This window comes from Strix aluco, chromosome 9, assembly GCF_031877795.1.
Source record: "Strix aluco isolate bStrAlu1 chromosome 9, bStrAlu1.hap1, whole genome shotgun sequence".
Lineage (NCBI taxonomy): Eukaryota > Metazoa > Chordata > Aves > Strigiformes > Strigidae > Strix > Strix aluco.
In genome coordinates this window covers 14100976-14125542 of record NC_133939.1, presented here as the reverse complement: position 1 = coordinate 14125542, position 24567 = coordinate 14100976, and the positions used below count along the sequence as shown (strand labels likewise).

The 24567-nt window shown below is 37.1% G+C and overlaps 1 protein-coding gene across 2 annotated transcripts; it reads right to left on the bottom strand.

The window, feature by feature from the left end:
• Positions 1-634: 634 nt before the first annotated feature.
• On the bottom strand, positions 635-24141 carry GRK7 (G protein-coupled receptor kinase 7). Of its 2 annotated transcripts, XR_012624287.1 has the most exons (5): positions 21404-24141; positions 20192-20629; positions 5936-6207; positions 4712-4803; positions 1495-1669 (listed from the first exon to the last, which is right to left on the bottom strand). XR_012624287.1 is itself a non-coding variant. In XM_074833790.1 (4 exons), exons 1-4 carry the CDS (start codon positions 22151-22153, stop codon positions 1330-1332), a joined length of 1800 nt encoding a protein of 599 aa, XP_074689891.1. In that variant the 5' UTR covers positions 22154-24141; the 3' UTR covers positions 635-1329. The 2 variants fall into 2 exon arrangements, 1 of the variants encoding a protein (XP_074689891.1); XM_074833790.1 differs by lacking the exon at positions 4712-4803 and having other exon boundaries at positions 635-1669.
• Positions 24142-24567: the final 426 nt, after the last annotated feature.

Genomic DNA, 24567 nt, shown 5'->3' with positions numbered 1-24567 from the left:
AAGAAGTCTTGAGTTCAGTAGAAGGTTTGCTCTATGAAAAATGGGAAACAGAGTATTAGCAGCCTCCAGGACTCCAAGGAAGGGAGCAGTTTCAACTTCCACTCTAGCCAAAGGAAATTATGTCTAGATAGATGACCGTAAACAGCATGCAGAATCAGTTTTAAAAGTTGTTGCAAATAACTACCACCTGTTTTCTTACCATAGAGAATCAGCAGGATGCATCTCATGAGTAATACACTTCAGCAGTAGCAAGTATTCGCAGAAATGTTTCCAATTAATTCAATTTAAGTTGTCATAAAATTGAAAAATAAAACACATCAAAATTTGCATGAGAATCAATGAACATTTGATGATAGAGTCAACTTGCACAGGTAACCTTTGCACCATCACAGCACTTAATAGTATAATACATTTTGCAACTACTGAATTAAAATTTATATCGCACCAAAATAAATGTCTTATAAAAAGCTAGTTACAAATTCCTTTGGTCTATCTGTAGCTTAATTTATCACCAAAACACAGAAAAAATATCAGGAAACCTGATAAAAGTTTAAAATTGATTGTCAAAAAGAACATGTATTTACTGATAAATACATTTTCTTTGTATGTGGCATTATCACTTAAAAGAATACACTTAATAATAATAAATAAATGCTTTATTCAATGAAATTGGTGCAATCTTATCTTCACTCTGTGAAAATCATCTTTGAAAAGAGTTTGATCCTGTTGGTCCTATTTCCTAGTGATATGTAGAGCCTTCTTTTACATTTTATGACAATTTGAACATATTACAATTAAACCATCCAAAAACTACCAGAAATTAAGAAAACAACAGAGAGACTGGCTAACCAATAAGATTCCAAGTTTGACATGGTATATGAGCTCTACTATCTAACTGAGAATATTACTTGAAAATTAAAAAGTCTTTCCTGAAAACTGTAGAACAAAGAGGAAATGTTAGTAGAAATAACAAGAAAATAGAAAGTAAACCAACAAATCATTGTATTCACAATGGTAGTAATTTTCAAAAGGTGTTGCCTCTTCCCTCTATTATTGCTTTGTGTATTTCAGAATTTCTGTCATTCTAAGCTTCTTAAGAGAAATACGGTTCTTCATCTTGATAAATCTCCAATAAAATAAAAATATTATCTCCTTTGTTAGAAAAAAGGAAAATAATATAATCTATACAGCTGATGGTCCTACATAGCCTGTCAATGTCATATTACACTGATTGTTGGTTCTTAAACAGATGCACTGAATTTCTGAAACACTGTCAGAATATGGAAAGTTCTGAGGTGGTTTCTACTCTTTTTGTTAATGATGTGATATTTACAACAACAAACAAACTCCTGACTTAGCTTCACTTCCATTTGTGTAACCCCTGGGACCTCTGTTAGGATCATTCAGTTCTTCAAACAGTCCCGTTTCTAGAATTTCTTCCTGCCAGGCTATAGGGACAGCACCTGTTGCAAACTTTTTGAAGAACTTCTTATCTTTGTCATCAAACTCAATTCCTCGTATTTCAGAGAAGTCAGCAATGTCTGTAATATCTCTGGCATAGACAACTGATGGATCTGGCACAAATGGAGGGTCAACAAGGTTTGCCTCTAGCCTGTGGAAATTTATTGTTTTGAAGAAACTATGTTTTCTTGGGTCATCATCTTCATTTCTGCAATAAAGCAAAGGTTTGTTAATCAGTACGATGTTTTGCTCTCAGATAGATACAGGTGGGTCTTTGTGTTGTATACATAAGAGTATTTTAAGGGGGGGGGGGGGGGGAGAGAAAGATCATACAATGCAATTCCTTTTTTTCATAACCAGAGAATGCTGCATTGCACAATATAAGCAAAGCTGAGAAGCAGAGAACATCCTGATCCCATTATTCATTACTCTACCTCTCAGGGTAAATCAGTCTGGGCAAGGTGCCATGCAAGAGTTGCAGTGCTGCTTCTGGCAGTGCACCGAGACACCCATAACCAAAGACAGACTTTAACCAGAACTGAAGATACAGCAAGCTGGGGAGGGGAAGGAATATTGGATTTACTGAATGGCAATGAAAGTCCAGTGGTTTGCTCTAGATTAACTAGGATAAGAATATCTATTAAACTTTAGACTGGGGTACATTGGGTTAATATATCTAGGGACTGACTCCAAGGAACAACAGTGAATAGGAAAATGGTGACAAATGACATTTTTGGTTTTATCTTAATTCAAAGCAGCTTTGCGTTTACATCATAAAACTCAGTTATGTCACTCTAATAAACACTCTCAGTTTAATGAGTCTGTTCATTAACTACTCTTATAAATTAGCAAAGATTTTAAGCAAGAGATTCACAAATTATGACATTAGCAAAAGTATATGTGCCAGTGTCACAAACACAATCCTTTATTAATATTGTTAAAACTCAATAATAAATTCCAAGGACTAAAATAATTGTAAATACGTATTTTAAGTACATCTTATGAAAAACAACTGCATTTTTGCTGTACTGAGAATTTTTGCTGTAAAAGAAACAGTGAACTGCTTCATTGTAGACCCATAGAGAGACTTGTAGGATATTCTGATGATGAGAACAATCCGAGCCTCAAATGTGTGCTTGTTAAAGCACGACCACAAGGACCACAGCTTTTGAACTGTGCCTCCAGCATCAAGGCATGCCAAGTTTGAGTTTTGAATTCTAGTGAGAGGAGGAGCAGAGAGGACCACTGCATTTTCTACACCTATGCACTTTTTTAAATGTATTTATGGATGCACTGGTCTTGAAAATGGTAATGTAGGAAAATCAAATTTGTCTGGTTTTTAGCAACTACCATTTTCTGAGGCTAACATGCTGCTTTTTTATCTTCCCACTTCCTTACAAAATCATATACTTAGCAAAGTGTAAGCCCTCATATATTTCTAGACAATGTTCTATGAACAAAATGTAATGCAAATCTCTGCAAAGTCTTTTTATTTTCACAAATGTGTAGAAGCACTATATAGAAGTAGTAGATTTGTGTGACTACACAAAATCTTCATTTTTTAAGACCTTATACCATGTGTACAGAACAGCTCCTCTAGCTTGCCACTACTGCCAGTTCCTCATACACTGTCCTGCCATGCTTCTAAGCCTGCCTTGGTGCTATCCAGTCACAGCTGAGATGAAACTACCAGCTGCCCTTTTCAGCTCCCTGATTAGAAAATTGTCATTTTGCACCTCTGCTGCCTGGTTATTCTGAGAAGGTCACCACCAGCCACTAACCACTGTACACTACCCGTGACCAGGATGCTAAATCACAGCCTGAATAATGATACATGCTGCCATCTGGGCAGCCTGGGCAATGAAATCATGAAGTTTACAGCCCAAAAGAGCCATATGAACACAATTATGAATGTATACATTAAGCCAACAGGGATCATGACCTCTGCATATATATAGTCCTGCAAAATCATCTCCTAACTTAACTAGCTAGTGACAACCAAGTACTCAAGCAGCTCTGGAACCTGATGTGATTTATTTACATTCACTGTTTAGCTTTAAGTGCATTAGATTTGCTGTTTAAATTAACTACTGCCTTGGGACACTAGTGAGCTAGTAGCGCTGACAATCCTACTGGGCAGATGTACTCACAAAAATTTCACTTCATTTTGCTTTTCCTTTCTGTAACATAAACCAAAAAGCACTAGAAGCTGGTGAAGGCTCCAGAATAAATTGCTGCAGTGCTCCTCATCCTGATGTATTTTGATGTATTTTCTGACACTACCAAAACCATAAAAAGTTTAAAAACATAAAGCTACAGGAACGCCATCTACTGGAACCAGCTGAGGCATCTTCCAGCTAGCTGGAGATGAACTTGAGCTCTTCCTCTGTGAACTGCATGTTTATGTAGCTTAAATAGAAAGAGCAAATGAACTCATCTAAACTCTGTCAATTTTGTATTCCTCCACTGAAATAAATAACTAACTAAATAAATCACTTTAGAGATTTGGGATTTGAGATGTCAATCCCAAAGAGCTTGAGTGGAGAAAAAGGGTTACATCTTTCCTGAGTTAGCCAGTGACATTGCGTTTTCAACAAAAGAGTGGAGAATTTTAAAAGGTCAGGTGTACAAAGTAGAGCTGTCCTTGAGCAGCTTTAACTTATGCAACAGGCACTTATGTAGATAACCCAAGGTCTTCTTGTCCTTTACAGAATTACAGTGCTAATCTTTACATAACGATGAGCTGTCCTCAATAGTATCACCCTGTTTAAGAGGTACATGTGGGCTTTTATTCTTTATCATGCCCAGCCATGGTATACATCCTTTCATTTTCCTTCTCTAAGTACAGCACATAAGAGTAAGAATATCTTAAATAGCAGAAAATAATCTCTGCAATTACCTTTCTGTGCACATTTATCCCATTACTGAGAAATAATGTAACAGTAAGCAGACAGAATCATTGCAAATTATTCCCTCGGCAAAGGGAATGTGGTTACAGTAAGTGAATAGTCTGTTGCTGGTTTTGCTTCAGACTTGCTGAATGAACTTGACCCAAGTTGCTCAGAATCTCTAAGTTTCATCTTCCCCTACTCTGAAATTTGTTTACTTCACAAAATGCAGTAAGACTAAATGCCTGTAAAGCATGCTGACTTGTAAGGAGGAATATTCTAAATGCTTTTGTATTAAATTTATTTTTAAAATAAGCTCTTTAAACATATTAAAAATAATACAGATTTTGTATCAAACATACTCTATGTGGTGTTCAATTTTTTTTTTTCTGCAGCCTTGCAGAGTTGTTGGGAAAACTCATCAGGCACAAAGAATAGTTGTCTTCATTTAGCACTGGAATAATAAGAATGTGTATATTAATAATATATTACCTTTCATTAAAGTTATTTCTTTCAGGCAAATGTGTGACTAACATTTTGCAAATCTGCTCTGCATTGTTATGAAATATAAATTTAGAAGACTATTTCTACATTTTCATTAAGTCCCTGTGTTTATTCCACCTTTAGATTGGAAAAGCACCTGATACATATATTTATATTCATAGATTATTCAAATCATGGTGTACTCTAAAGACAGGTACTATCAGTTTCCTATTAGTTTTTTACATTTTTATTATATTTCTTTTATTTTGTCTATATTGTAAACGTAGATCCCCAATCTGTCTCAGAACTGCACTAAATCATTTTTTTATATATACACACACACATATATTGGAGGGATCAGAGATATTACAAGTTAAATATTACAATGCTTAGCTTTCCAATTTTCTTGCTATTGAGCAGCTACTTGAAATTGCTAAGTCAGGGACACATCCATCAGTCTTCATCAACCCAGAGCCACCTCTTAAGTCCCCCAAAATGTTTTGCTTTATAAGAATTTGTGCACAATATTCTTTTCCTCCTGGGATGAGTCAGGAAAACCAGAACGTCTACAAGGTTTTTTTAAAGCACTTGAGTAAAGCAGAGGGATTAAGGTCTCTTCAGTAAGAAGCCAATGACACAGCCTTGCAAGTTAGATATCTGCAAGGAAGAGAATCCACACTGCAGATTTGGATTTTTGCCCACATCATTCCAGTAAGTGATACAGCCTAAGATTTTTGCATTCATTCTGCATTAGCATAGATACAGGTATCTACTTGAATATCCTTTACTTTTAGGAAAGAAAAGGTAAGAGAAATGGGCTGCTCTCCCTTCTCCCAGACTAGAGTTTCACCCCAAAAAAACACCAAGAAAGGACCTCCTATGAGTAGCCTGGGCTGAGGATGGACAATCACACTATTGCAACAAAATTCCTTATTTCCATATTATCTTCAAAACTTTCCACCTCTCTCCTCCTAGAACTGAAAAGGAAAATGCAATACTCTATAGAAAGTCAAGATCTAACCTCATTTTGTGCAATACGTAAAATAATAATATTGTTTGCAGCTTTAATGTGGCTTTTACGCAGTTTGAGAAGTAAGGCATACCTGCTTCCTAAACGATTCTCTGCTGTCTTGGCCAAGAACAGTTGGCAAATATCTTTTGCTTCCTCTGTAAAGTTGGCATGTTCAAATTTCACCTCATCTTCCAGAGTTCTTCTTTTAACCTCATCCTTACTGACCTTTTCTTTGAAATCCTTGAATGGTGTTCGCCCAGCAACCATCTCATAAATACTACACCCCACAGAAAACCAGTCCACAGAATAGCTGTATTCTTCTTCCTTCAGGATTTCCGGAGCCATATAACCATTTGTCCCAGCCTATTACAAACATACAGACAGATTTACTATACAATGTCAGTAATTAAATGCATACAATTAAACAGACTAGCCTGTAATTCTTCCAAAATATTAGTAATACAATTGATATATTTTGTATCTAGAAACTGTACAAATTAATATATTTTTTTTATCTAGAAACTCCGAGGTATAACTCTTGTTTTAGCACAGGGACTATATCTGTCTTTAAACATTTTAGCATATGGGAAAACTGTCTAAAATATGCTCTTCAAAGGTGAAATGACTCTGCAATTTCTACCTAAAAGTGTTTTCTTTATAAAATTAATGTTTAGCTTGCTTTCTTCTTCCATATTAGTTGTTTTCCTGTTAAAGATAGGGTTGCTAGCTTTGTCCTGCAAACACAACTAGCAATCAGTCTGAAAAGATTAAAAAAAAGACAGGAATGAGACAAATAATCATTGATTCCCTCCCTGCTCAGTGGTTATAACTGGTCCAACACAGGGGTGTGCGGCCAATGAGAAAATTCTCATCAAAGCCAGTAGCTGAGCTGCATGAGGAGGTTCTCACTTGCACTCCCTGTTGGTTTCTGGAAGGAGGTACTACCACCAAGGGCCAAGACAAACTCTTAAAACCATTGTAAGAAAGTAAACCTATGGAAATTATAATTAGTAAATTAGATGCATTCAGATGAAAGAACAAGTTCATATTTCCTAACCGAAAAAAGGTCTCTGAATAAAGACTATTACTATATACAGCACTAATGGACCCTTCTCCAAGAGAAGTGGCCACTCTGAGAGAGGATTCTGCCTGATCCCTTCCCAGACCAGGCCTGGCACAACTCCCCCGGGGGACAGACTGCACAGTGTTCAAGAGAGCTCCTGCTGCCTCCCTCTCCAGGGAGCTGATTCACCTGGAAGGAAAGAGAGGAGGTCAATCTCTCTGTACGCTTTCTGCCGCACTGTTACGTGACTGAGGATGTGAGATTTCAATTGAAACAGCATTCTCTCCAGACCCAACATTTCCTGTCACATCTGATGCTATATCTTATTTTATATATTTACCAGATTCAGCTAACAGTGATAACTATGGCAGAAGTTGTTTGAACCTCTTTTTTATCTTTTTGAAATACTGGCACTGATGTATTAGTAGTATTACAATTTAAAGTGAAAACTATAATTGTGCAAAATCCCACTAAAGGTTATTCAAGATGGTCATTATTATTGCCACCAGAACACAAGTAGTGACAGAGATTGACTCCAAACCAAAACAGTTAGAAAAAGGTAACTAAAACTAGAGCTCATTTGCACAAATTATATTTGTAAAAAGCACAGTTCAACAGATGAATTTCATTTTATGAGGTCTGGGTAATTCCTCTAATATTTGCAACTTTAGGCACAGTATTTCTGAGTCAGGTCTACTATAAACTTTAGCTCATGCCACTACACATTATGGCATATACTCTACTGTAAACAATGTGTGCAAGAGGGAACATCTTAGCATCAATTACAACATAAATCTAATGGTCAGAAAATTAAATCCAGTTTGTTTTTCCTCTCTGTGTTTTTTTAATTTTAGGGATATAGAGCAAAATCCTCCATTTGGTTGAAAAACAGAACTGAGATGAGAACAACAAAATTATCAGCCAGGTTGAAAGCAAAAGAAAAGGTTAAAAGCAAACTGTTGCCTCCCTCACTAAGACCACAAAAGTACAGAGGAGCAGTATGGGCATTGCAGCAGCTGACATCATTCCACAGGTAATTTGTACTGTTGGCAGTGAATTTCTCTAAGTAAAAGTTAATATTGAGAGACACCCCGACAGTATTACATTTTTATGTGTGATTACTACTCTATTCAGAAAGGGGGACAAGTGCTCAGATACAGACCACAGAACCCAGATCCATCTGGCCTCAGAAGATCATGAAACCTGGAAGGGGTTGAAAGCAGTAGAGAAAGTTTGGTATAAAAGGATGCACACAGAGCTCATTGCAGGTTAGTGAACACAGACACTAAATACGCTTCTGGAATATTTTTTGTCCTTTTTTTTTTTTTTCCCTTCTGGGAAGCAATAAACATTTTTACTGAGATGAAGCTGGGGCACTAATGCCTTGAAGAACTGATGAGTCATATCATCATCAAAATGTACCCTGACAGCACAGGATGGTCTTTCTGATAAGACATTACTTTGCTGCAACTTCACATCATCATATGGGAACTGGATAACTCTGACATGAACAAGTCTGAATTCTGTGATCATGACTGTCTCAAGGCAGCTCCTTTCAGACTGCCTCTCTTCCCTTGCACTTGTGTTTTCTCCCATAGCTGTTTTTTCCAAATAAATAGTTGCCAAGTAACTTCAGTCTCTTCCATGTCCCTTTTACACATAACCTTCACACACTGTCACACCATACTGAAGAACATAGTGCTTTGACATGGTGCTCGTGTTTCAAGAACAGAGAAAGCAAGATCACAATCACAGACTAAAAAGACTGCATGACCACAACTTGACAGACACTAGGGATGGACCAACAGCAGCTTCCCTTCAGACTGAAGTGAAAGACTGTGGATGGGGTTACTGTGAACAAGAATTAACTTCAAAATTCTAAATTAGTAGCACTTAAATCTTTTGAGCTCGTTTTGAGCTGATTCAGCTCAATCTGAGAGAAGTCTAGAAACATATATTGTTCCTCTGATATAATTCAGATTTTTATGAGAGCTGTTTTTTCTCATGGAATTTCATCAAAACCTGAACATAATCTTAAAACAAATCTCTTCCAATCCTGAAGCTTTTCTATGATTCATAATGAAGGAACAGGCTGAGAAGCAGGAATCTAAACCTAATCTCATAACCCCTGAGACTCAAAACCCACTTAAACATTACCATTTTATAGCAGAAACAAACACATTTCACAAGTAGTCAGCAGTGATGTTTAAGGGGGAAGAAACACATAAACAAGCAGGGGGAAGAAATAAATAAATCTCTGCAATCTTTATCAAAACAGGAATTTGAAGAAAGGAGCTTAAATTTTAGTCTTTTCCACCTATTTCTACATATGTGGAGCTTTGGCAAATTCATTTAGGAAGAAAGATGACAAAGCCATAAGCATTTGCTATATTAGGGAACACAAAAAAAAAAAGGAATTATTCATCCCCCAGAACTGGAATAACATACGTCTTTCAAATGAAGATTTAATTCTATCTTTGGGGAGTAGATAGCATTAAAGGAAAGCTAAAACCGAACATCCCTGCACTAATCATTATGAAGAACAAGATGTCAAAAATCAGATCATCTTTCAAGGAAAACAGATCCTGTGGCAACATGAAAAGCAGCCTCGATGACTCAGGAGAGGTTTAAGCAGGTAAAACAGAAGCTTAGTGAAGGGAGTTCTTAAACTGTACAGCTGTCAGTAGCAGTAGTGAGATTTGAGCAGCAAAAAAATAGTGTATTAGGTGGAATCAGTGTATCCACTGATTCCCAAAGCAAAAGTGATTCAAAGTAATGAGTTAAGTTACTCTCAGCAGGCCAAGAAGAAAATAAATATACTGCAAACTATACTCAAATGTAAAAAGGTAAAAAAAAAAAGGACAGAAAGCAAAGGAATTAAAAGATATCACAAAAAAGATAAATGCATTATTTTTGAGAAGGTCTTTATTTTCCATGGGCTGGTACAGAGTATTTAATTCAGTTAGAATTATTGACCATGCCTCAGAATGCATACCTCTAAGTATGGTATGTCTATTGCACAAAAAAATAATTAGGTTTTTATGATTTTGTGGCTGTTTTCACTCAATACAATTTATAAGTAAATTCAGAAGTTGTGCATTAATTGAAAAACACTTTTTCTTACTAGATATTATTTTACATAGATACATGTCACTCTTAATGGAAACAGGGAAAATAAAAAAACCACACTCAGAAAGTTAAATTCCTTTTTTGACAACTCTACACTACTTGGACTTACATTGGGTTTTGACTGAGACTAAGACCAAGCACATTATTTCCTTCTTTCCTCTAGGATTCCCGGTAAGACCAGGACGCATTTGAATATAAGTGTTGACTGTTCAAGTAATCTTACAAGAGACACACAAACACATCGAATGACCTCTTCACTGACCTGGAAGCGTCTAATGGGACACAATTTAAAAAAATATCACAAAGGAGCCAAAGAATGTTATATTACCCCAACTTTTTTACAGAAGGCAGAAATCATATGCCATTGCACAGACACACAACTTTTTGGAGTGTAGTCAGTGCAACGCTAGCTAATTTTTGCTTGCTCTCCATCAATACTGTCTTTTGTGATGATGAGCAGGATGCCTTACTTGCATATGCTGTTTGAAATATAAAAATAGTCATTAAATTTCAGTCAATTAAATTTTAATTGACTTGCTTTTGAAAAGGGTTAACAGATCGACTTCTCCCTTTATTTCTCCATCTTCAGAACAACCCAAAATACAATTTTTCAATAATCCTCTAAAATGTGATGACCAAATGTTGTCCTTGGATACATTAGTGAGGTTCTGTTAAGTGGAATTGTTGCTTTGAGTGTGGTTTGACAGGGCATAGTAGAAATGACTCATCTGAAAGTATACAAATGTTTCTTTTGTGAAATGTGATCCTGCATAAATTTTTAAAAGGTCACATAATTATAATCTTTTAATAATACAAGATGTGATCCTGAGAAGCACTAAGTGCACTCAGTTCCCAGTACAGTCAACGGTACTTGGCACACCACAACTCTGAGCAGAGCGAGGCCCACAGTGTAAGCACGCTCATACATCCTACTCAGATTGCTGTCCTGAGAAGGGAAAGTCCCTTGAACACTGCCGTTATCCCAGCTTCTAGCAGATGCAGGGGAGAAAGAAACAAAACTCTCTGGAGCTTTCATGAGCACAGCAACAGGCAAATGAGGAGAAACGGGGTTTAGATCTCTCTACCTTTTCCCACAGATCTCTGCAAAACAAACTCAATTGATATCACAAACCAAACAGTAAAGCAAATCAGAATGTCTATCTTTTGTTTGCCATGGCACAAGAACTGTTGAACAGAGGAAAAAAAACAAGCTGAGTTTAGCTCTATCAGCTGTTTCCTGGGGCTCGGTCCTTCCTTCCTCCAAGGGGTGCCACTGCCTGCTTTGTTCTCTTGTCCAGCTGTTCCTCCACTCCTTCAGCAATGGCCTTAATAGACCCTGCAGGAATGCATGAACAGACCACAGAAAACTCTTCTCCGCACACAAGCTAATAGGCCCTAGACGTAGAGAAGAACAACTGATCTGCCCCTGTCACTCACTTTACATTCTTCATTTTTCTCCCAAGAGCCACCGTGAGGAGGAATGGAGCGTAATTTAAATGAGTCACACACAATTGCAGTTCCTCCACACTTTCTCACCACATGTTTATACAGCAACAAGAAGCCAGTTGATCAAAGGCAACTATCTTTTAAAAGAAGATAAAATCAAATATAATTAGAACAAAAGGCACCCTCAAAAAGTCTCACAGAAAAAAGATTTTGGCATGTTGTTAATGCTTAGCAAAGGGAAGGACCTTATGATGGCATGCCCCATCATAAATTGATGGGCTGCTGATTCAGAAGAACACAAGGATGACTGTTCAGAGTAACAGGAAAAGATAATGAGAAAGACTGCATAGAAGTTTAGGAGCTACTGAATCCCACATGCTTACACACAATTCAAGACCAAAGTTTTTTTTCATTTTCACACAGGCACATAATCTTAACAGGGAAAATTATCTGCCTTAAAAAACCCCACACAGATAAAAGCACAAAAGGGACAAAACAAATTTCTACTATATTAGAATAAAAGGAAACAAAACTGCCTCTGGGTTCAATGTCACTAACTGGAGTAGTAAAAAAAAAAAATCCACCATTGTTTTTTACTCTTTTAAGTTTGGACATCAGTAGCCATTGAAATCAAGGAAGTTGCACAAATGAAAGAGAAAGCCACTTCTGTGACAGTAAGGGCAGGCTGCCTCTGTGCTCACATTTGGGAAGAGAAATAAACACAGTTACAGCATGTTTTTCAGTTTAGATTCATGCTATATGAAAATCAAAGGGACAGCTCGAGGAAGGACGGTCTAGTAACTGGGCACCAATTTTAACTTGGAACTCCACAGCATCTCCCTACTCTCCTCCTGTGTGATCATGTGTAAATCACTATCGCTGCCTCAGACCCTACTGGACATAGAACCTGCTAACATCCGCACCTTGGTGAAGTGTCATCAGAAGAAATATGCACTGATAGACAGTGAAGCAATCAGACATTATAGAGATGGAGCATATAGGACAAGCAGAACACTGATACAAACTCATAACCACACAATTAGAATTCAAGAACTTAGTTCTCTAGTCTTCCTGTAACATAATTTTCCCATTAATTTCCCTTTAAATTTCTCCTCATCATTTCCCATCTATATTGTGTGAATAATAATACTTCAGAGATGCTTATGGGTTTTTTAATGACCACAGAATATTCCATAAACAATATTAATATGGGAGAAAATTCTCCATCTACTTTGGCCTGTATATTTTATGAAGCTCTTCATAATGAATGCAAATACAGTATCATAGCACAATGCACAGGTGGCTTTCTCAAAAAGGGGATACCAAAGAGAAGTTCTGTGTCAGTGCCCGTGTGACTGAGGGAACAGGACTGCAAGGTGCCCTAAGAAGGGTACTAGCCCTTCAATGTAGGTTCAGCTCCTGTGGGTTAAGCAGTGCAAATGACAATGAGGCCTGGATGGTTACTGTCTTATCACTAAAATCTTTCAGGATTACGACTAATGTTGGAGGTACAATTCTTTTACATGTAAATCCAGGAAGATGGTACTGGCTGCATCAGACCAAAGGCCATATGGCCAGTTTACTGTCTGTGAATTGGCCAAAAAATGGATGCTTAGGGAAGACTATAAGAACCTGGTGTGTACATTGATACTTCTCTAATACTTTCCTAGACTCCAACTGTTTTCAGTTCAAGGGCTTCCAGAGACAGAAATGGTTTCTCTCAACAAAGTTGTCTTCCATCAATTGTCCACTCTCCCCCTGAATCTAGATAAATTCTTAGACCCTACAAGATCTTTTGCAAGAGTCCTGCAGCTTAACTATACATTGTGTTAAGAACCACCTCCATGTATTTTGAAGCTGCTACCTTTCACTAGCAGATTTTAAACTTGAACAATGAGCAAAACCAAACCCACAATTTTCCCTTGCTTATGCCTGTAATTTCAGGATTTTATTTTGTCTTCATAAAAAAGTCATTATATGTTTGTTAACTGAAACTACTCATCACAGTAAGTGGAATGTCATGTAGTCCAATGAGAACAGAAGTACAACATTCCTCACCATCCCGTAGCTTACAGTTCCTGCAATACTGCTTCTGGTCAAAGCTGCCAAATCAACAGTTCAAAGAATTACGTTGTCAGACAAATGTTCCATTTTTTACCCAGTAAAATAAAAACATCTTTGACAGTGTTGAACCAACAAGTGGCCCACTAGATGACTTACCAAAGAGATCATTCCAGAATGTATATTATTTTCTATAATAAATAATGAACAAGAGACAAAGGGATTAACCAGTAATATTTAGCACTTAAGCTATTTCAACATGAAAAATTCTATGTAAGTAGCTAGCTCCTTCCTAGCTCTAGGAAGGAACTTGGTAAGGAATCTCTTGCTTTTTTTATAGAGCATGCTATAGCATTTATTAACTGTCAGATTAAACTGAATGAAGAACTATTTTAAAAGTCATGCAAAGAGACTTGATGCTATGTCTTAAAGGGCTCTAATGTCTTTCCTCAGAGAGGAAAATGTGTCTCATGGGTGGCACACCCTGTCTAGGAAAAACATTTAATGGAACACATTGCATTCTCATGATTTTAGACGACTACAGTATCCTTTCTGCCATCTCCAAAACTGCAGGAGGCAGAATGGTCCCACAAAATCATTTTTTGCTCCCTTCACTCTCTGATCATGGTATTCATAGTGGATAAGGTTGCATACTATAAACTGTGTTTCAGAGATTAAAAAAAAATCTGCAATACCTGTCATGATGACGCCCTTCATAATAACCATGATTATCAAAATTTTTAAGAACAAAGTTCTGCTAGTAAAACAATCCATTTTACATGTCATACTTAAAAAAGCATAAGTAGAATGGTAGTTTTGAAACTGTAAAAGAGCAGCAAGTCACTCTAAACCTGAGCAAATGAAGGGCTGTCATTTTTCAAAGTGCAGAGGAAGAATAAATTTTTACAGAATCTTATCCATTATGCCATGTGATAATGACCAAAGGTCAACTGTAGAATAGCTTGCTGAGTTATTTTTTATTTCACAAGTCTAAACCCTCCTCCTGCTTCTCAACTGCCTTGAAATTAAACTGCAAGTTTCAGGAACATCTAAATAGATTTCCTTCTGTTTTCTTAAGAAATAGAATCTTATAATAAACAAACATACAGGAGGGCAAAAGGACATTTTGAGTAAGATTTTAACCAAAACATGTTTTTCCTATAAAAATATTATTATGTCCTTCAAATATATAAAACATAGCACAGGAAAACTGTGAAGCCGCCTGAAACCTCAGAAGATATGAATACACATTTATAAATACTACACAGATATGTTTGCCTTATTTTTCACAGTTATTATGTCAATATTTAAGCTCTCTGGCTCACATGCATCTGCACAAAAGTACTTCACAATTTACGTGCAACAGTCGCTTTGCACCAGTAAGGGCAGAAAGTTCTTCCTGAAATAAACAGCAAATATGCACTGACTTCTGGAAAAACAGAATTAAGTCCTCTATATTTTGATATGCGGAGGATATGAGAGTACTAAACAGAAGAACATGCTCACTTTTCTCACAACCATTCTCAGGAAATTAAGTAGTATTACTCTTTTGATTAAGGGCAGGAGCATTTGATTCATATACAACTGAAAATTCACTTGTATGAGAAAAAGTTGCAGACACTTCAAGAAAAAGGATTGCCAGGTCAGCCTGTTCAAGTGGAGAAACTTGGAATGGAGGCTCCTCATTTCTGTCATATGCAAAAAGAACTAGCTCCAGAATCAATCAAGTGAGTACATAACTAGACAAAACATTTTGCCTGTGCAAAAGCCATCTTTGCAGGCTCTCGGTTTCTCCTTGTTGCCTTTTTTGATTATATAAGACAAAGAGAGTATCAACATTTAAAAAGGGGTACTTTTAAGATACAATCTAGTTTATGCACAGTATGATCAACACATCAGAACAGATGCTACACTCACATTTGAATGAAAAGTCATAACGGTATTTCCTCAATTCCTGAATAATTATATTATCACTGGCAAAGAATTTATTTCCGTTTCCAGTGACGTAAGAACTCTGAGTAAGTGTGCATATACACGTTTCTAGGTAGATTACACAGGTACATGCAAGTATCACAAGAAGATCCCATATAATCCATGTTTGTTTCATGAAGAAAACATACATTGTAAGTAGTTCTCAATTGCATTCTACTTCTTTTATTTCCGAGACTGTTATTGTTCAAACTTGTGTATTTTCTTTTTCATTTTGGTGACTTCTCCGTTCTAAAGCCAGCTAACACTTTGCAAGTACAAATCAGCACACCTTACTTAGTGAAGTTAAAGTTTTCTAAACTCTGTAATTATTACTGTAACAATTACTTACAACTACCTATATCTGTTCAAAATAACATACAGATGAAAAGCCAGATGTTTCTACTTGCTGCTTTAGCAATTGAAAAGAAAGGAAGAAAAGTAAGGCTGGGTATCCAACTCCTTCTAGACCTTTATAAAGAGCACTGTTTCTGAAAGCAGGGTATTTTTATTTAACAGCTACAGACAAATTGGTATAGAGCACAGAAATATTTCTCAAAAGGAGTATATGTAATGACAATACTTAAAGGATACCAAAGCTACTCCTTCAGTTACGTAAGTATTAATCATCAGCTGCACAATGCCTTTTCTGTAGCATAAAGGCACATTACTTCATAAGACCACATTAAAGTCACCCATCTAAAATTCAAAAAACCTTTCCACCCATAAAGAAAATAATCTTTGGCTGGTAAACAAAATATAAACATTATCATTTCATAGAAGTCCTCACCAAAAACTTGGAAAATGTCTAAAACAGGAACTTGTTAACTAGCTTAGCACTTGTGCCAAACCTAATCACCTAACAGATTTACAAAAGGGATTTATGGATCCTCCAGCTGATGTATGGGTGATATGCATTTATTCATACATGAGGAGCTAGGAATTTTTCTTATGCTTTTAAAGTGGAACAAATTTATCTTTAATGGCTTGTACACTCATGAGAAGTGTACAAAACTTTCAGAATGCATCAAAATACTGTATTTTTGCTATCTCTAATGAAATAAATGCACAGATAAATCCATATATTATATACCATTCCACCCCATATAAGGAATGATGAAAGTCGTCACATGATGTTTCTACTTCGTAATATACAACAGAAAAGAGACATAGAAAAAAAAAGGCAGAAAACTGCTACTTTGTTTCACTATCTATGATGTATTAAGAGCCACTTTCATACTAGCATAGTTACAGTCAAACATGTGGAGATGAACATTTTTTAAGCAGGTGCCTAAGATCAGATGTCTACTCCACATTTGTTTACTTGGCTCCTCCTGATCTATAAAGGTATGGAAGAGTCTTCTGTTTTATTTTGTTTATTCACAAGGAAGATCCACTTAACACCTGAAGAACTAGAGACATCATGAAAAGGTTAGCACTCAGGAAGAAAAACCTAAATCACAAGAGAGATTTTTAGACAGTTGTTGAAAAATCTTAAATTATTTTACTTTATCTTTAGCATCTATTTAGTTCACACCCTATGCAAACAACTCTATTTTGAAGAAGGGACCATTCTGCTTCTTCATTTAAGTGTATGAGACCAAAACAGGATCTCCATACTTAGAATGAATAGTCTCATAATAAAAGTAGCTTTACTGAACACAAGGGTAGCTTGCATTGTAGAAATCTGTTCTGTGTGAGTAAACTGCTAAAATATGACCCAGAAAAGCATATTCCTTTTCTTCCTCTGAAACGGTACTTCAGCAAAACAAGGAATTCAACAGTTGCTGCTACTGATATTTCTAAGATGAAAAACAAGAAATAAAATGAAAGATCAAACAACTCAAGCTTGCTCAAGCTTCCAATTTCATTAGACAACAGAAAAAAGAAAAAAAAATCCAAGGTTTTTTTTAATGTATCGCCTTACAGAAAGGCCACAACAGAGGCAATTTAAAAATTATTTCTACCTTACATTTAATAAATAAACAATTTTAATTCTTCATAATATGTGTAAGGCTGGCTAAGTAAAATTTATCTTAACAGATGATATAAATGACCATTAACTGTACCAGACAGTTAAACCATGGTTTCATTTGGTACTAGGGATATTAGTTACTTTCAGGCAGTAAAATGACTTGTGAATATGATTAAAGCAAAGTTAGGCATTATTCTCATAGTGCAATAGAACAGTATTTTAAGTATGATATTGAAGAACCAGGTCATAAAAGAGGGTTACAAGGTTACAAGGGCTTTAAAGTCAGAACTGCTGGAGATATGAAGTTCAGTGTATTACAACATCCATCGAAACAGAAGGATTCTTTGCAAATGGATAAACAAATTGAAATGAAAAGGTTGTATGTTATAATCAGTAGTATTTTCCCTATAATGAATGACAAAATTGTAAACCTTTAAATTGTTAGTTCAGACTATCATCCAAAATCTAGAATTTATCAGATTTATGATGTTAGGCACTTCACGCAGATATATAGTACAATACAAATTTAGCCTGGAGGAATATATTTTCTGCCTTAGCTTATAAAATCGCCCTTATAAAACTGTGTCCACGAAATGGTGCAACTGATTAAATTTAATTTAATAAATCTGTCTTGGAGCCATAGTCATTTTTTTTGAGGAGAAAACTCCAAACCTATACAAATACCTTCTCTCAAGACTTTTTAAAAGTGATAATGATTTGGTAGTCATATTCCAAAAGCATGTTATCATATAAGCTTTCTGCCAGTTTTAAGTCACAATGTAACTGTGATTAGTAAACTTAAAATGGTGCTGTTAATTTTTTTTTTTTTTTTTTTTACAGGGGTATATGGTGAAGCTTAATGCAACAAATTTTGTAAAGGTGTTTCTAGGTCTTCCTGTGTACGACATTACTATAAATAATAGCAATATCTAGCTCTTATATAATGGTTTTTTAGTAGTAGCTTCCAAATGACTCAAATAGGGTTAGTTTATAGAAATGCAAAAAAATACTGGGAATTATTATTCATCTAACTCCCTCATAGTTATGATACAGAAAGTGAGGGAAAAAAAAAATCTTTTTCTTCCTTCTCCTATTTCTATTTCCTGCATGAATAAAACTGCCTTTAACAGGAATTCCTTATAACACACTACAATTGTGTAGTATATTATTCATTGCAGTTTTTGCTCTAATAAAAGCACCCATATAAGGGTGAATAGTGCTTCTAAGAACAGTGAACAACAGAAGAAAAATCATTATAACAACTTGATGACTGTCATAGAAAGTGAGGATGAACAACAGCCTTGTCCGCTACTGCTTTGAGATTTTATCCTAACACCAACAGAATTGATTAGACATTTCTATATACACCTTTTTTTTTTTTTTTCTTCTGTCAAGCCTCACATATTTACAAGTAGGAAAAACTGCCCTTGGACAAAATGATTTTTTCTGATCATAATAACTGCATGCATCTATAACTTGCAAAGCACAGTGAGGTTTATAGCTTTGGGGTCACTGATCAAAATGCCATCTTCACAAACAAGATTCCCATTTCACGTAAGTTCTGTTTAAAAACCTGCCTTAGCTTTCACAGAAACTGTATTTTCATATCTAAAACACAATGCAGTCTCATTTTAAAATTATTTCCTATCTAAAGATACATCAATTTCCACATTTTCTTCCACTGAGAACTAAAACCAGTATAATACAACCCTCTTAAATTGCCAGGAAACAAAATATATTCCTTCTAACTACAATTTACTTTATTAACAACGTCAAAAGACGTGTGTACTTCAAGCATGTGTGCCTCAAGAAGGTCTCCTCTTCTACTGAATTTCTACAGAGTTACTTGAAAGATTTGGGGAGTTTAACATAAGGCAGTTAGAGCAGTTCATAATTTGCTTCTGTTTCTTCATGTTCTTAGTGTATTTCAGACACATACACTCATTATACAGATCTTTAAGCTCCAGACACTTTGGAAGAAACATGTTTTTTCACGGTTAAGCTACCTGAATACATCTTTCTGAGTAAACCTCTTGACATTATTACAAATCTGGGTTAGTTTGGAATGACCACAGGCACAGCTGAAGTGCTGCACAGTCTAATTCACACAGCAAAAACCAGTTGGTCATCCAACTCTTTCTTCCTGCACTTCTGCACAGGCACGTACATTTGCAAAGTGTCATCAAGTCTGCTAGCTTTTTCAGGAATGAATTTGTTGGGGGAGGAAGGTTGGCAATGATTTATTGTGCAGCACCATGAACACCTGCAACACGATCAGTAGCATTGCTTAAGAGTAATCTGGAAGAAACTGTATTCTTCTAGGAGCAAAAACTGAATACAGGAGTCATATCTTTGGTGCTCATTAAACAAACAAGTAATTGGTTCAATCAACAACTATGCACTATTACTCAAGGCACAAAGCATTTGTGTTAGCCTCTCTAAAATGACTGGTTCAAGAGTTTATCTTAAAAGAAACAGGTCAAGCTGATTCTTCTGTTTCTGCGTAAGAGAAGTTATTTTACTACATATAGCATCTAGAGAGTTAATTAACCCAATCTTCTTACCACCTGTCTCTTGGAATGAAATAACCACGTAAGGTCTTTAGCAAAGAACAAATCCAGGGGAATTAAGTCTTGGACTCATAATGTGTTAGAAATAGAACATCTTTCCTTCCCACTGCCCATGTTCAATGAATTTGTACTCACCCTCTGAGTGATGCTTCTTCCCTCTTTGACTTTCACTGCCAATCCAAGATCAGATAGTCTGCAGTTGCCATTATCATCCAGGAGGACATTTTCTGGTTTCATGTCCCGGTACACAATCTTGATGGAATGGAGGTGCAGAATCCCACAGGTGATCTGAGCTGAGTAATAGATGACCCTGTTCATTTCCAAACCCCTTTCTCCCACATTGTAGATGTGATACTTCAAATCCCCTCCATTCATGAGAGTCATGACAAGACACAGATGGCTTTTGCTCTCATAGGCATAAGCTAGTGTGACTACGAAAGGGCTGGTGACCTTCTCCAGAATCTCTTTCTCCAGTAGTGCCATCTTCTCTCCACCTTTCTTTTTCAACCTTTTCTTATCCAGTTTCTTGCAGGCATACATCTTGCCAGTATTTTTCACTTGGATGGCACAAACCTAGAGAAGCAAGATGCACGAGGAAAGGTAATGAAGGAATTTTACACATACAGACTGTAATATCAAGGGAAGTAATAGCCAGGAACTGGGGAGTCACTGATACCGACTGGTAGCTGCTGATGCTAACTTCCGTGGCAGAGTATATTAGCAGAGAAAATAAGGAAAAAAACAAGAGTACAACCTCTTCTGTTCTGGACCAGTATATGGTGGACCTTACGCAAAGTTCTTGAGGACACTATTAGTAGACATGTATTAGCAAATAAAATGAACAAGGACCCATTCTCTGACCATGATAATACACGGCATCTACAAATTGCATCTGCATAGCTAAACTCCCTTCCATATCAGAAAAAGGCAGCCTCATTCATACTGTGTTTTGGGAACAGAACCCGATCTGTGCTATTCCCTAAACTGCACCTAGGAATTATCTGCGCGTCTGAGAGATAGCACAGGCTAAAAATGGCACCAAGGAGTAGACTAGTAATTAACTATATGGACAGCCATGTAAGCTTTTGTAAAGAACACCTCTTTTTCACTAGCATAGATACACAATATAAAAACGTTAGAGTAGCTCTTCACTAACAGGCATCTGGAGCCTCTATCACAGTATAGATAACAAATGCAGCCTAATTTCTGGGAAATGGACAATCTGAAGGATTAAGTTTTGCAAAACCTTATACAATTTCTTAAATCATTGACAAGTTCCTCTGCAAACCCACCTGCTGGTCTTGAAAGGGGAGGGATAACCCACATCCTTAAAAATACAGCTCTTACCTCTCCAAAGCCACCTTTGCCCAGCACTCGGTATTCATAAAAGTACTTTTCAGTTATCGGCTGCTTCTCAAAAACTTTCCATTGGAGGAATCTGTCATAGAAGGAGCTGTTCTGGAAGTCCTGGAAGGGGTTGCCTTTAAGGAAGAGTTTGGCTTCCTCCTTGGCCAGCTGCATGACACTGTCATAGTCTTCCACAGTAGCTGCCTCGCATTTGCTGGCCAAGTCAGAGCTCATGAAAGCCAGATAGTTTTTGGAGCCTGCCTTAAGAAAATTGGTGATCATATTCTCCATGGTACTGCTCTTGACACTGTCCTCTGCCAACTCCCACTGTGACACTTCATCCAGGAAGTCCCTAGCTACCAAATGTTCTGGCACTGTCTCCAAGAACTCTCTGAATAATTTCTTGCCAATGGGCTGCTGCTCACAGATGCTATCATAATCAGCAGCAATGGACTGTCTAATCTCGCTGCATTGATCAACCCTGGGCAGTGAGAGGCTCTTACGTCTCCTTTGCATCTCCTTGGTGTCTCCATCTGCACTCTTCCTTGCCTGCAGATAGGCTGTGTTGGCAATCAGGTTGTCAAGCCCCCCCATGTCACACATGTTGGCAAGCTCTTGGGGTGGCAGAGCGTGGTTGAGACAAAATGAGTAACTCTCCCAAGTGCTGTGCTGTAGGTGCCCTGCACTTCTGCCTGCTAGCAGTGTGTGGGGGCTTCTGAAAAACACCAGGGAGACTAACTGCTTTTGCATTAAATACCTCTGAAGGATTTTCACTAAGTACCTTTAGGTATATGCACCATTTGTGGAAAGTGACTGGTAAGAGGTTTCTCTATAAGGAGCTTTGAGGTTGCTATGTATAGCTGAGGGATGACATCCTAGGCAAACCTTCTCACTGGCAGCACCAAATACACGTAGTTCAGCTGCTGGTTTTCAGAATGGGCCATGATAACCTTTAAATGAACCAAGATTTCATCTATATGCAGAGAACATGCAAAGGTTCCTGTCTGCAATACATGCACACTCCAAACACAGTGGCACTCTGGCCACAGTTAATAGGATGGCCTGTATCTCCCCCCCTCGACACACGGAACACCAACGGACTAAGAATTACGTAAGTTGGGATCTGGTTTTATAAAAAGCTTTTATCACAAATCTGCCATGCCTGAAACAGAAGTTGACATAGACTGACACGAGTCATTGAGCTTTAAATTATCCCACAATTCAGTGGTTTGAGCATCCATGCTTCCAAAACTCAAGTTATATTCAACATCCATGACTGAGCTCCACAGACACTTCGTGCAAACCCTGATGCCTTATGTGTCTGAGCGCATTACATGCGGAGGCTAAGACCTGCTGCGGGTCTAAAAATAATAATCCCTAGATATGAAACAACATTCAGCTCTGACTTCATCTCCTACCCACAGAAAAAGGAGATACACTTCAAATGACCAGCCAAATCTTGCCAAGACACTTCCATATGTTATTGTAGCCTCAGTTTATTTCCCCTGCTGAGCTTTACGACCGTAGCTGGCAGGATGAGAAGGTGGCATCAGTGAAGGGACAAAGCTGATTATAATCGAGTGAAGGCAAATTCCACCTGACTTCACTCACTGGCTGCCTACCAGGAAGTCTGTGCCCCATTTTTTTCCCCAAAGAATAAAAACCCTGTGGTAAGTGTGGCACTTACTAGGCTAAGCCCCCTTCTGTTGTGGGGTCATGTGATCTGGCTGCGAAAACTTTCTTTAAATATAAGGAAGGTATTATGGGAAGAGGAAGAGCAGTTCCATGATTCTTCCAGTAGCATGGGGTCAAGCTGTACTCTTGAGGTCAAACTCAAGTTTCCTTTTCTCTTGGAGCAAGCTGAAGAGCTCAATCACAAATGGTAAACATTAGGAGTAACAACAGGCACCTCAGACTCCCTACAGTAAGTGCTAAGCCCTTCTTGGCTGCTTTTTGTCACTCTACTATGACGTAGTCTTGTTTTTACATGCTTAATCCTGTCTACATTGAATCCATTTGACATATAACTCATGCTTATACTCTACAAAATTACATTAAAGGAGTGTTTTTCTAGCTGTGACTGCAAGGGCCACCCCTTGCAAACTGCTATGTGTGCACAAGAACACGATGTACTCTAAAGTATTTGAAAGCTTCCTTGTACACCAATCACTAATTCTGCCAGGTGAATGCAAGAAGAGGGTAGGAGAAGGTTACATGAAGGCCTAAATAATGCAGCCTGTAGAGTAAGCAAAACTGAAAAAAGTCCAAGGAAGAAATGCAGAATTCTGCTGGCAGCTTTTTCCTGAAAATGATGCCTACAGCAACATAGTCCTATACTATCCTGGGTACAGAAAGGCAAAAAACGAGGTAATAAAAGTTGCAGGTCCTAAAATTCAGCAGGGTCTTTTTTAACATTTAGCAAGAATGCCATCACAGCTCAAACAGTAGCTGTACGAATGGCTGGTGGCTGGAGACCCACGGGTGAACTCAAACTTACACCAGCTATTGATGTATTTATGTCTAAGCAAATCAAGAAAATACCTAATGTTTACAGTTATCTGCACAAGACAGACACATTCACAGGTCCAAAAATCATCCTGCTCTGTTAATTAGAATCTTTTTCGATTTCTACAGAACCTAAACTTTCTCTAAAGAACAGAACTTCATAAAAAGCAAAGTGAAACAATATGATCTTTGGACACATACTCATTACTCCAGTCACTTTTGAGAGAAGAGTCCAGCTAGATTTGCTGAATTATCCAAATCTGCCCAGCATTTATTAACCAGTGGAGAAAAGTAGATCAGCATTAATCTATTAGTCAATAATGGCTATTTAAGTTAGTGTTACCTACTCATAAAACACTATGTTTGCATGAGAAGCAAAACTGATTTATTTTGCATGTACAAGAGGAGAACAAATTCAAGACTAAAAATGGGTACTTAAGAACTATGCTAATGGAATATCAGGGTATGATTTGGAACAGAAGAAAATTTCTCTAGTGCAAAGCTCATAGAAAGACTGGGATTTAAGCTAATCTTCTCTAAATCACAGAGAAAATATGCAGGACTTAAAATTCATTACCTTGTATTCTAGGTGAACCTCTAATTACTGATCAACAAGATACTTATAATACACAGATACATACAAATATCAGTTGCTTTAA

Coding starts and splice junctions, on each gene's coding strand:
- GRK7 (XM_074833790.1), bottom strand. CDS start 22,153: ATGCAAAAGCAGTTAGTCTCCCTGGTGTTTTTCAGAAGCCCCCACACA. Junction 6,208..20,191: donor GAAGAAGCATCACTCAGAGG/GTGAGTACAAAT, acceptor TGTTTGTAATAG/GCTGGGACAAATGGTTATAT. Junction 1,670..5,935: donor GAGAATCGTTTAGGAAGCAG/GTATGCCTTACT, acceptor GCTTTATTGCAG/AAATGAAGATGATGACCCAA.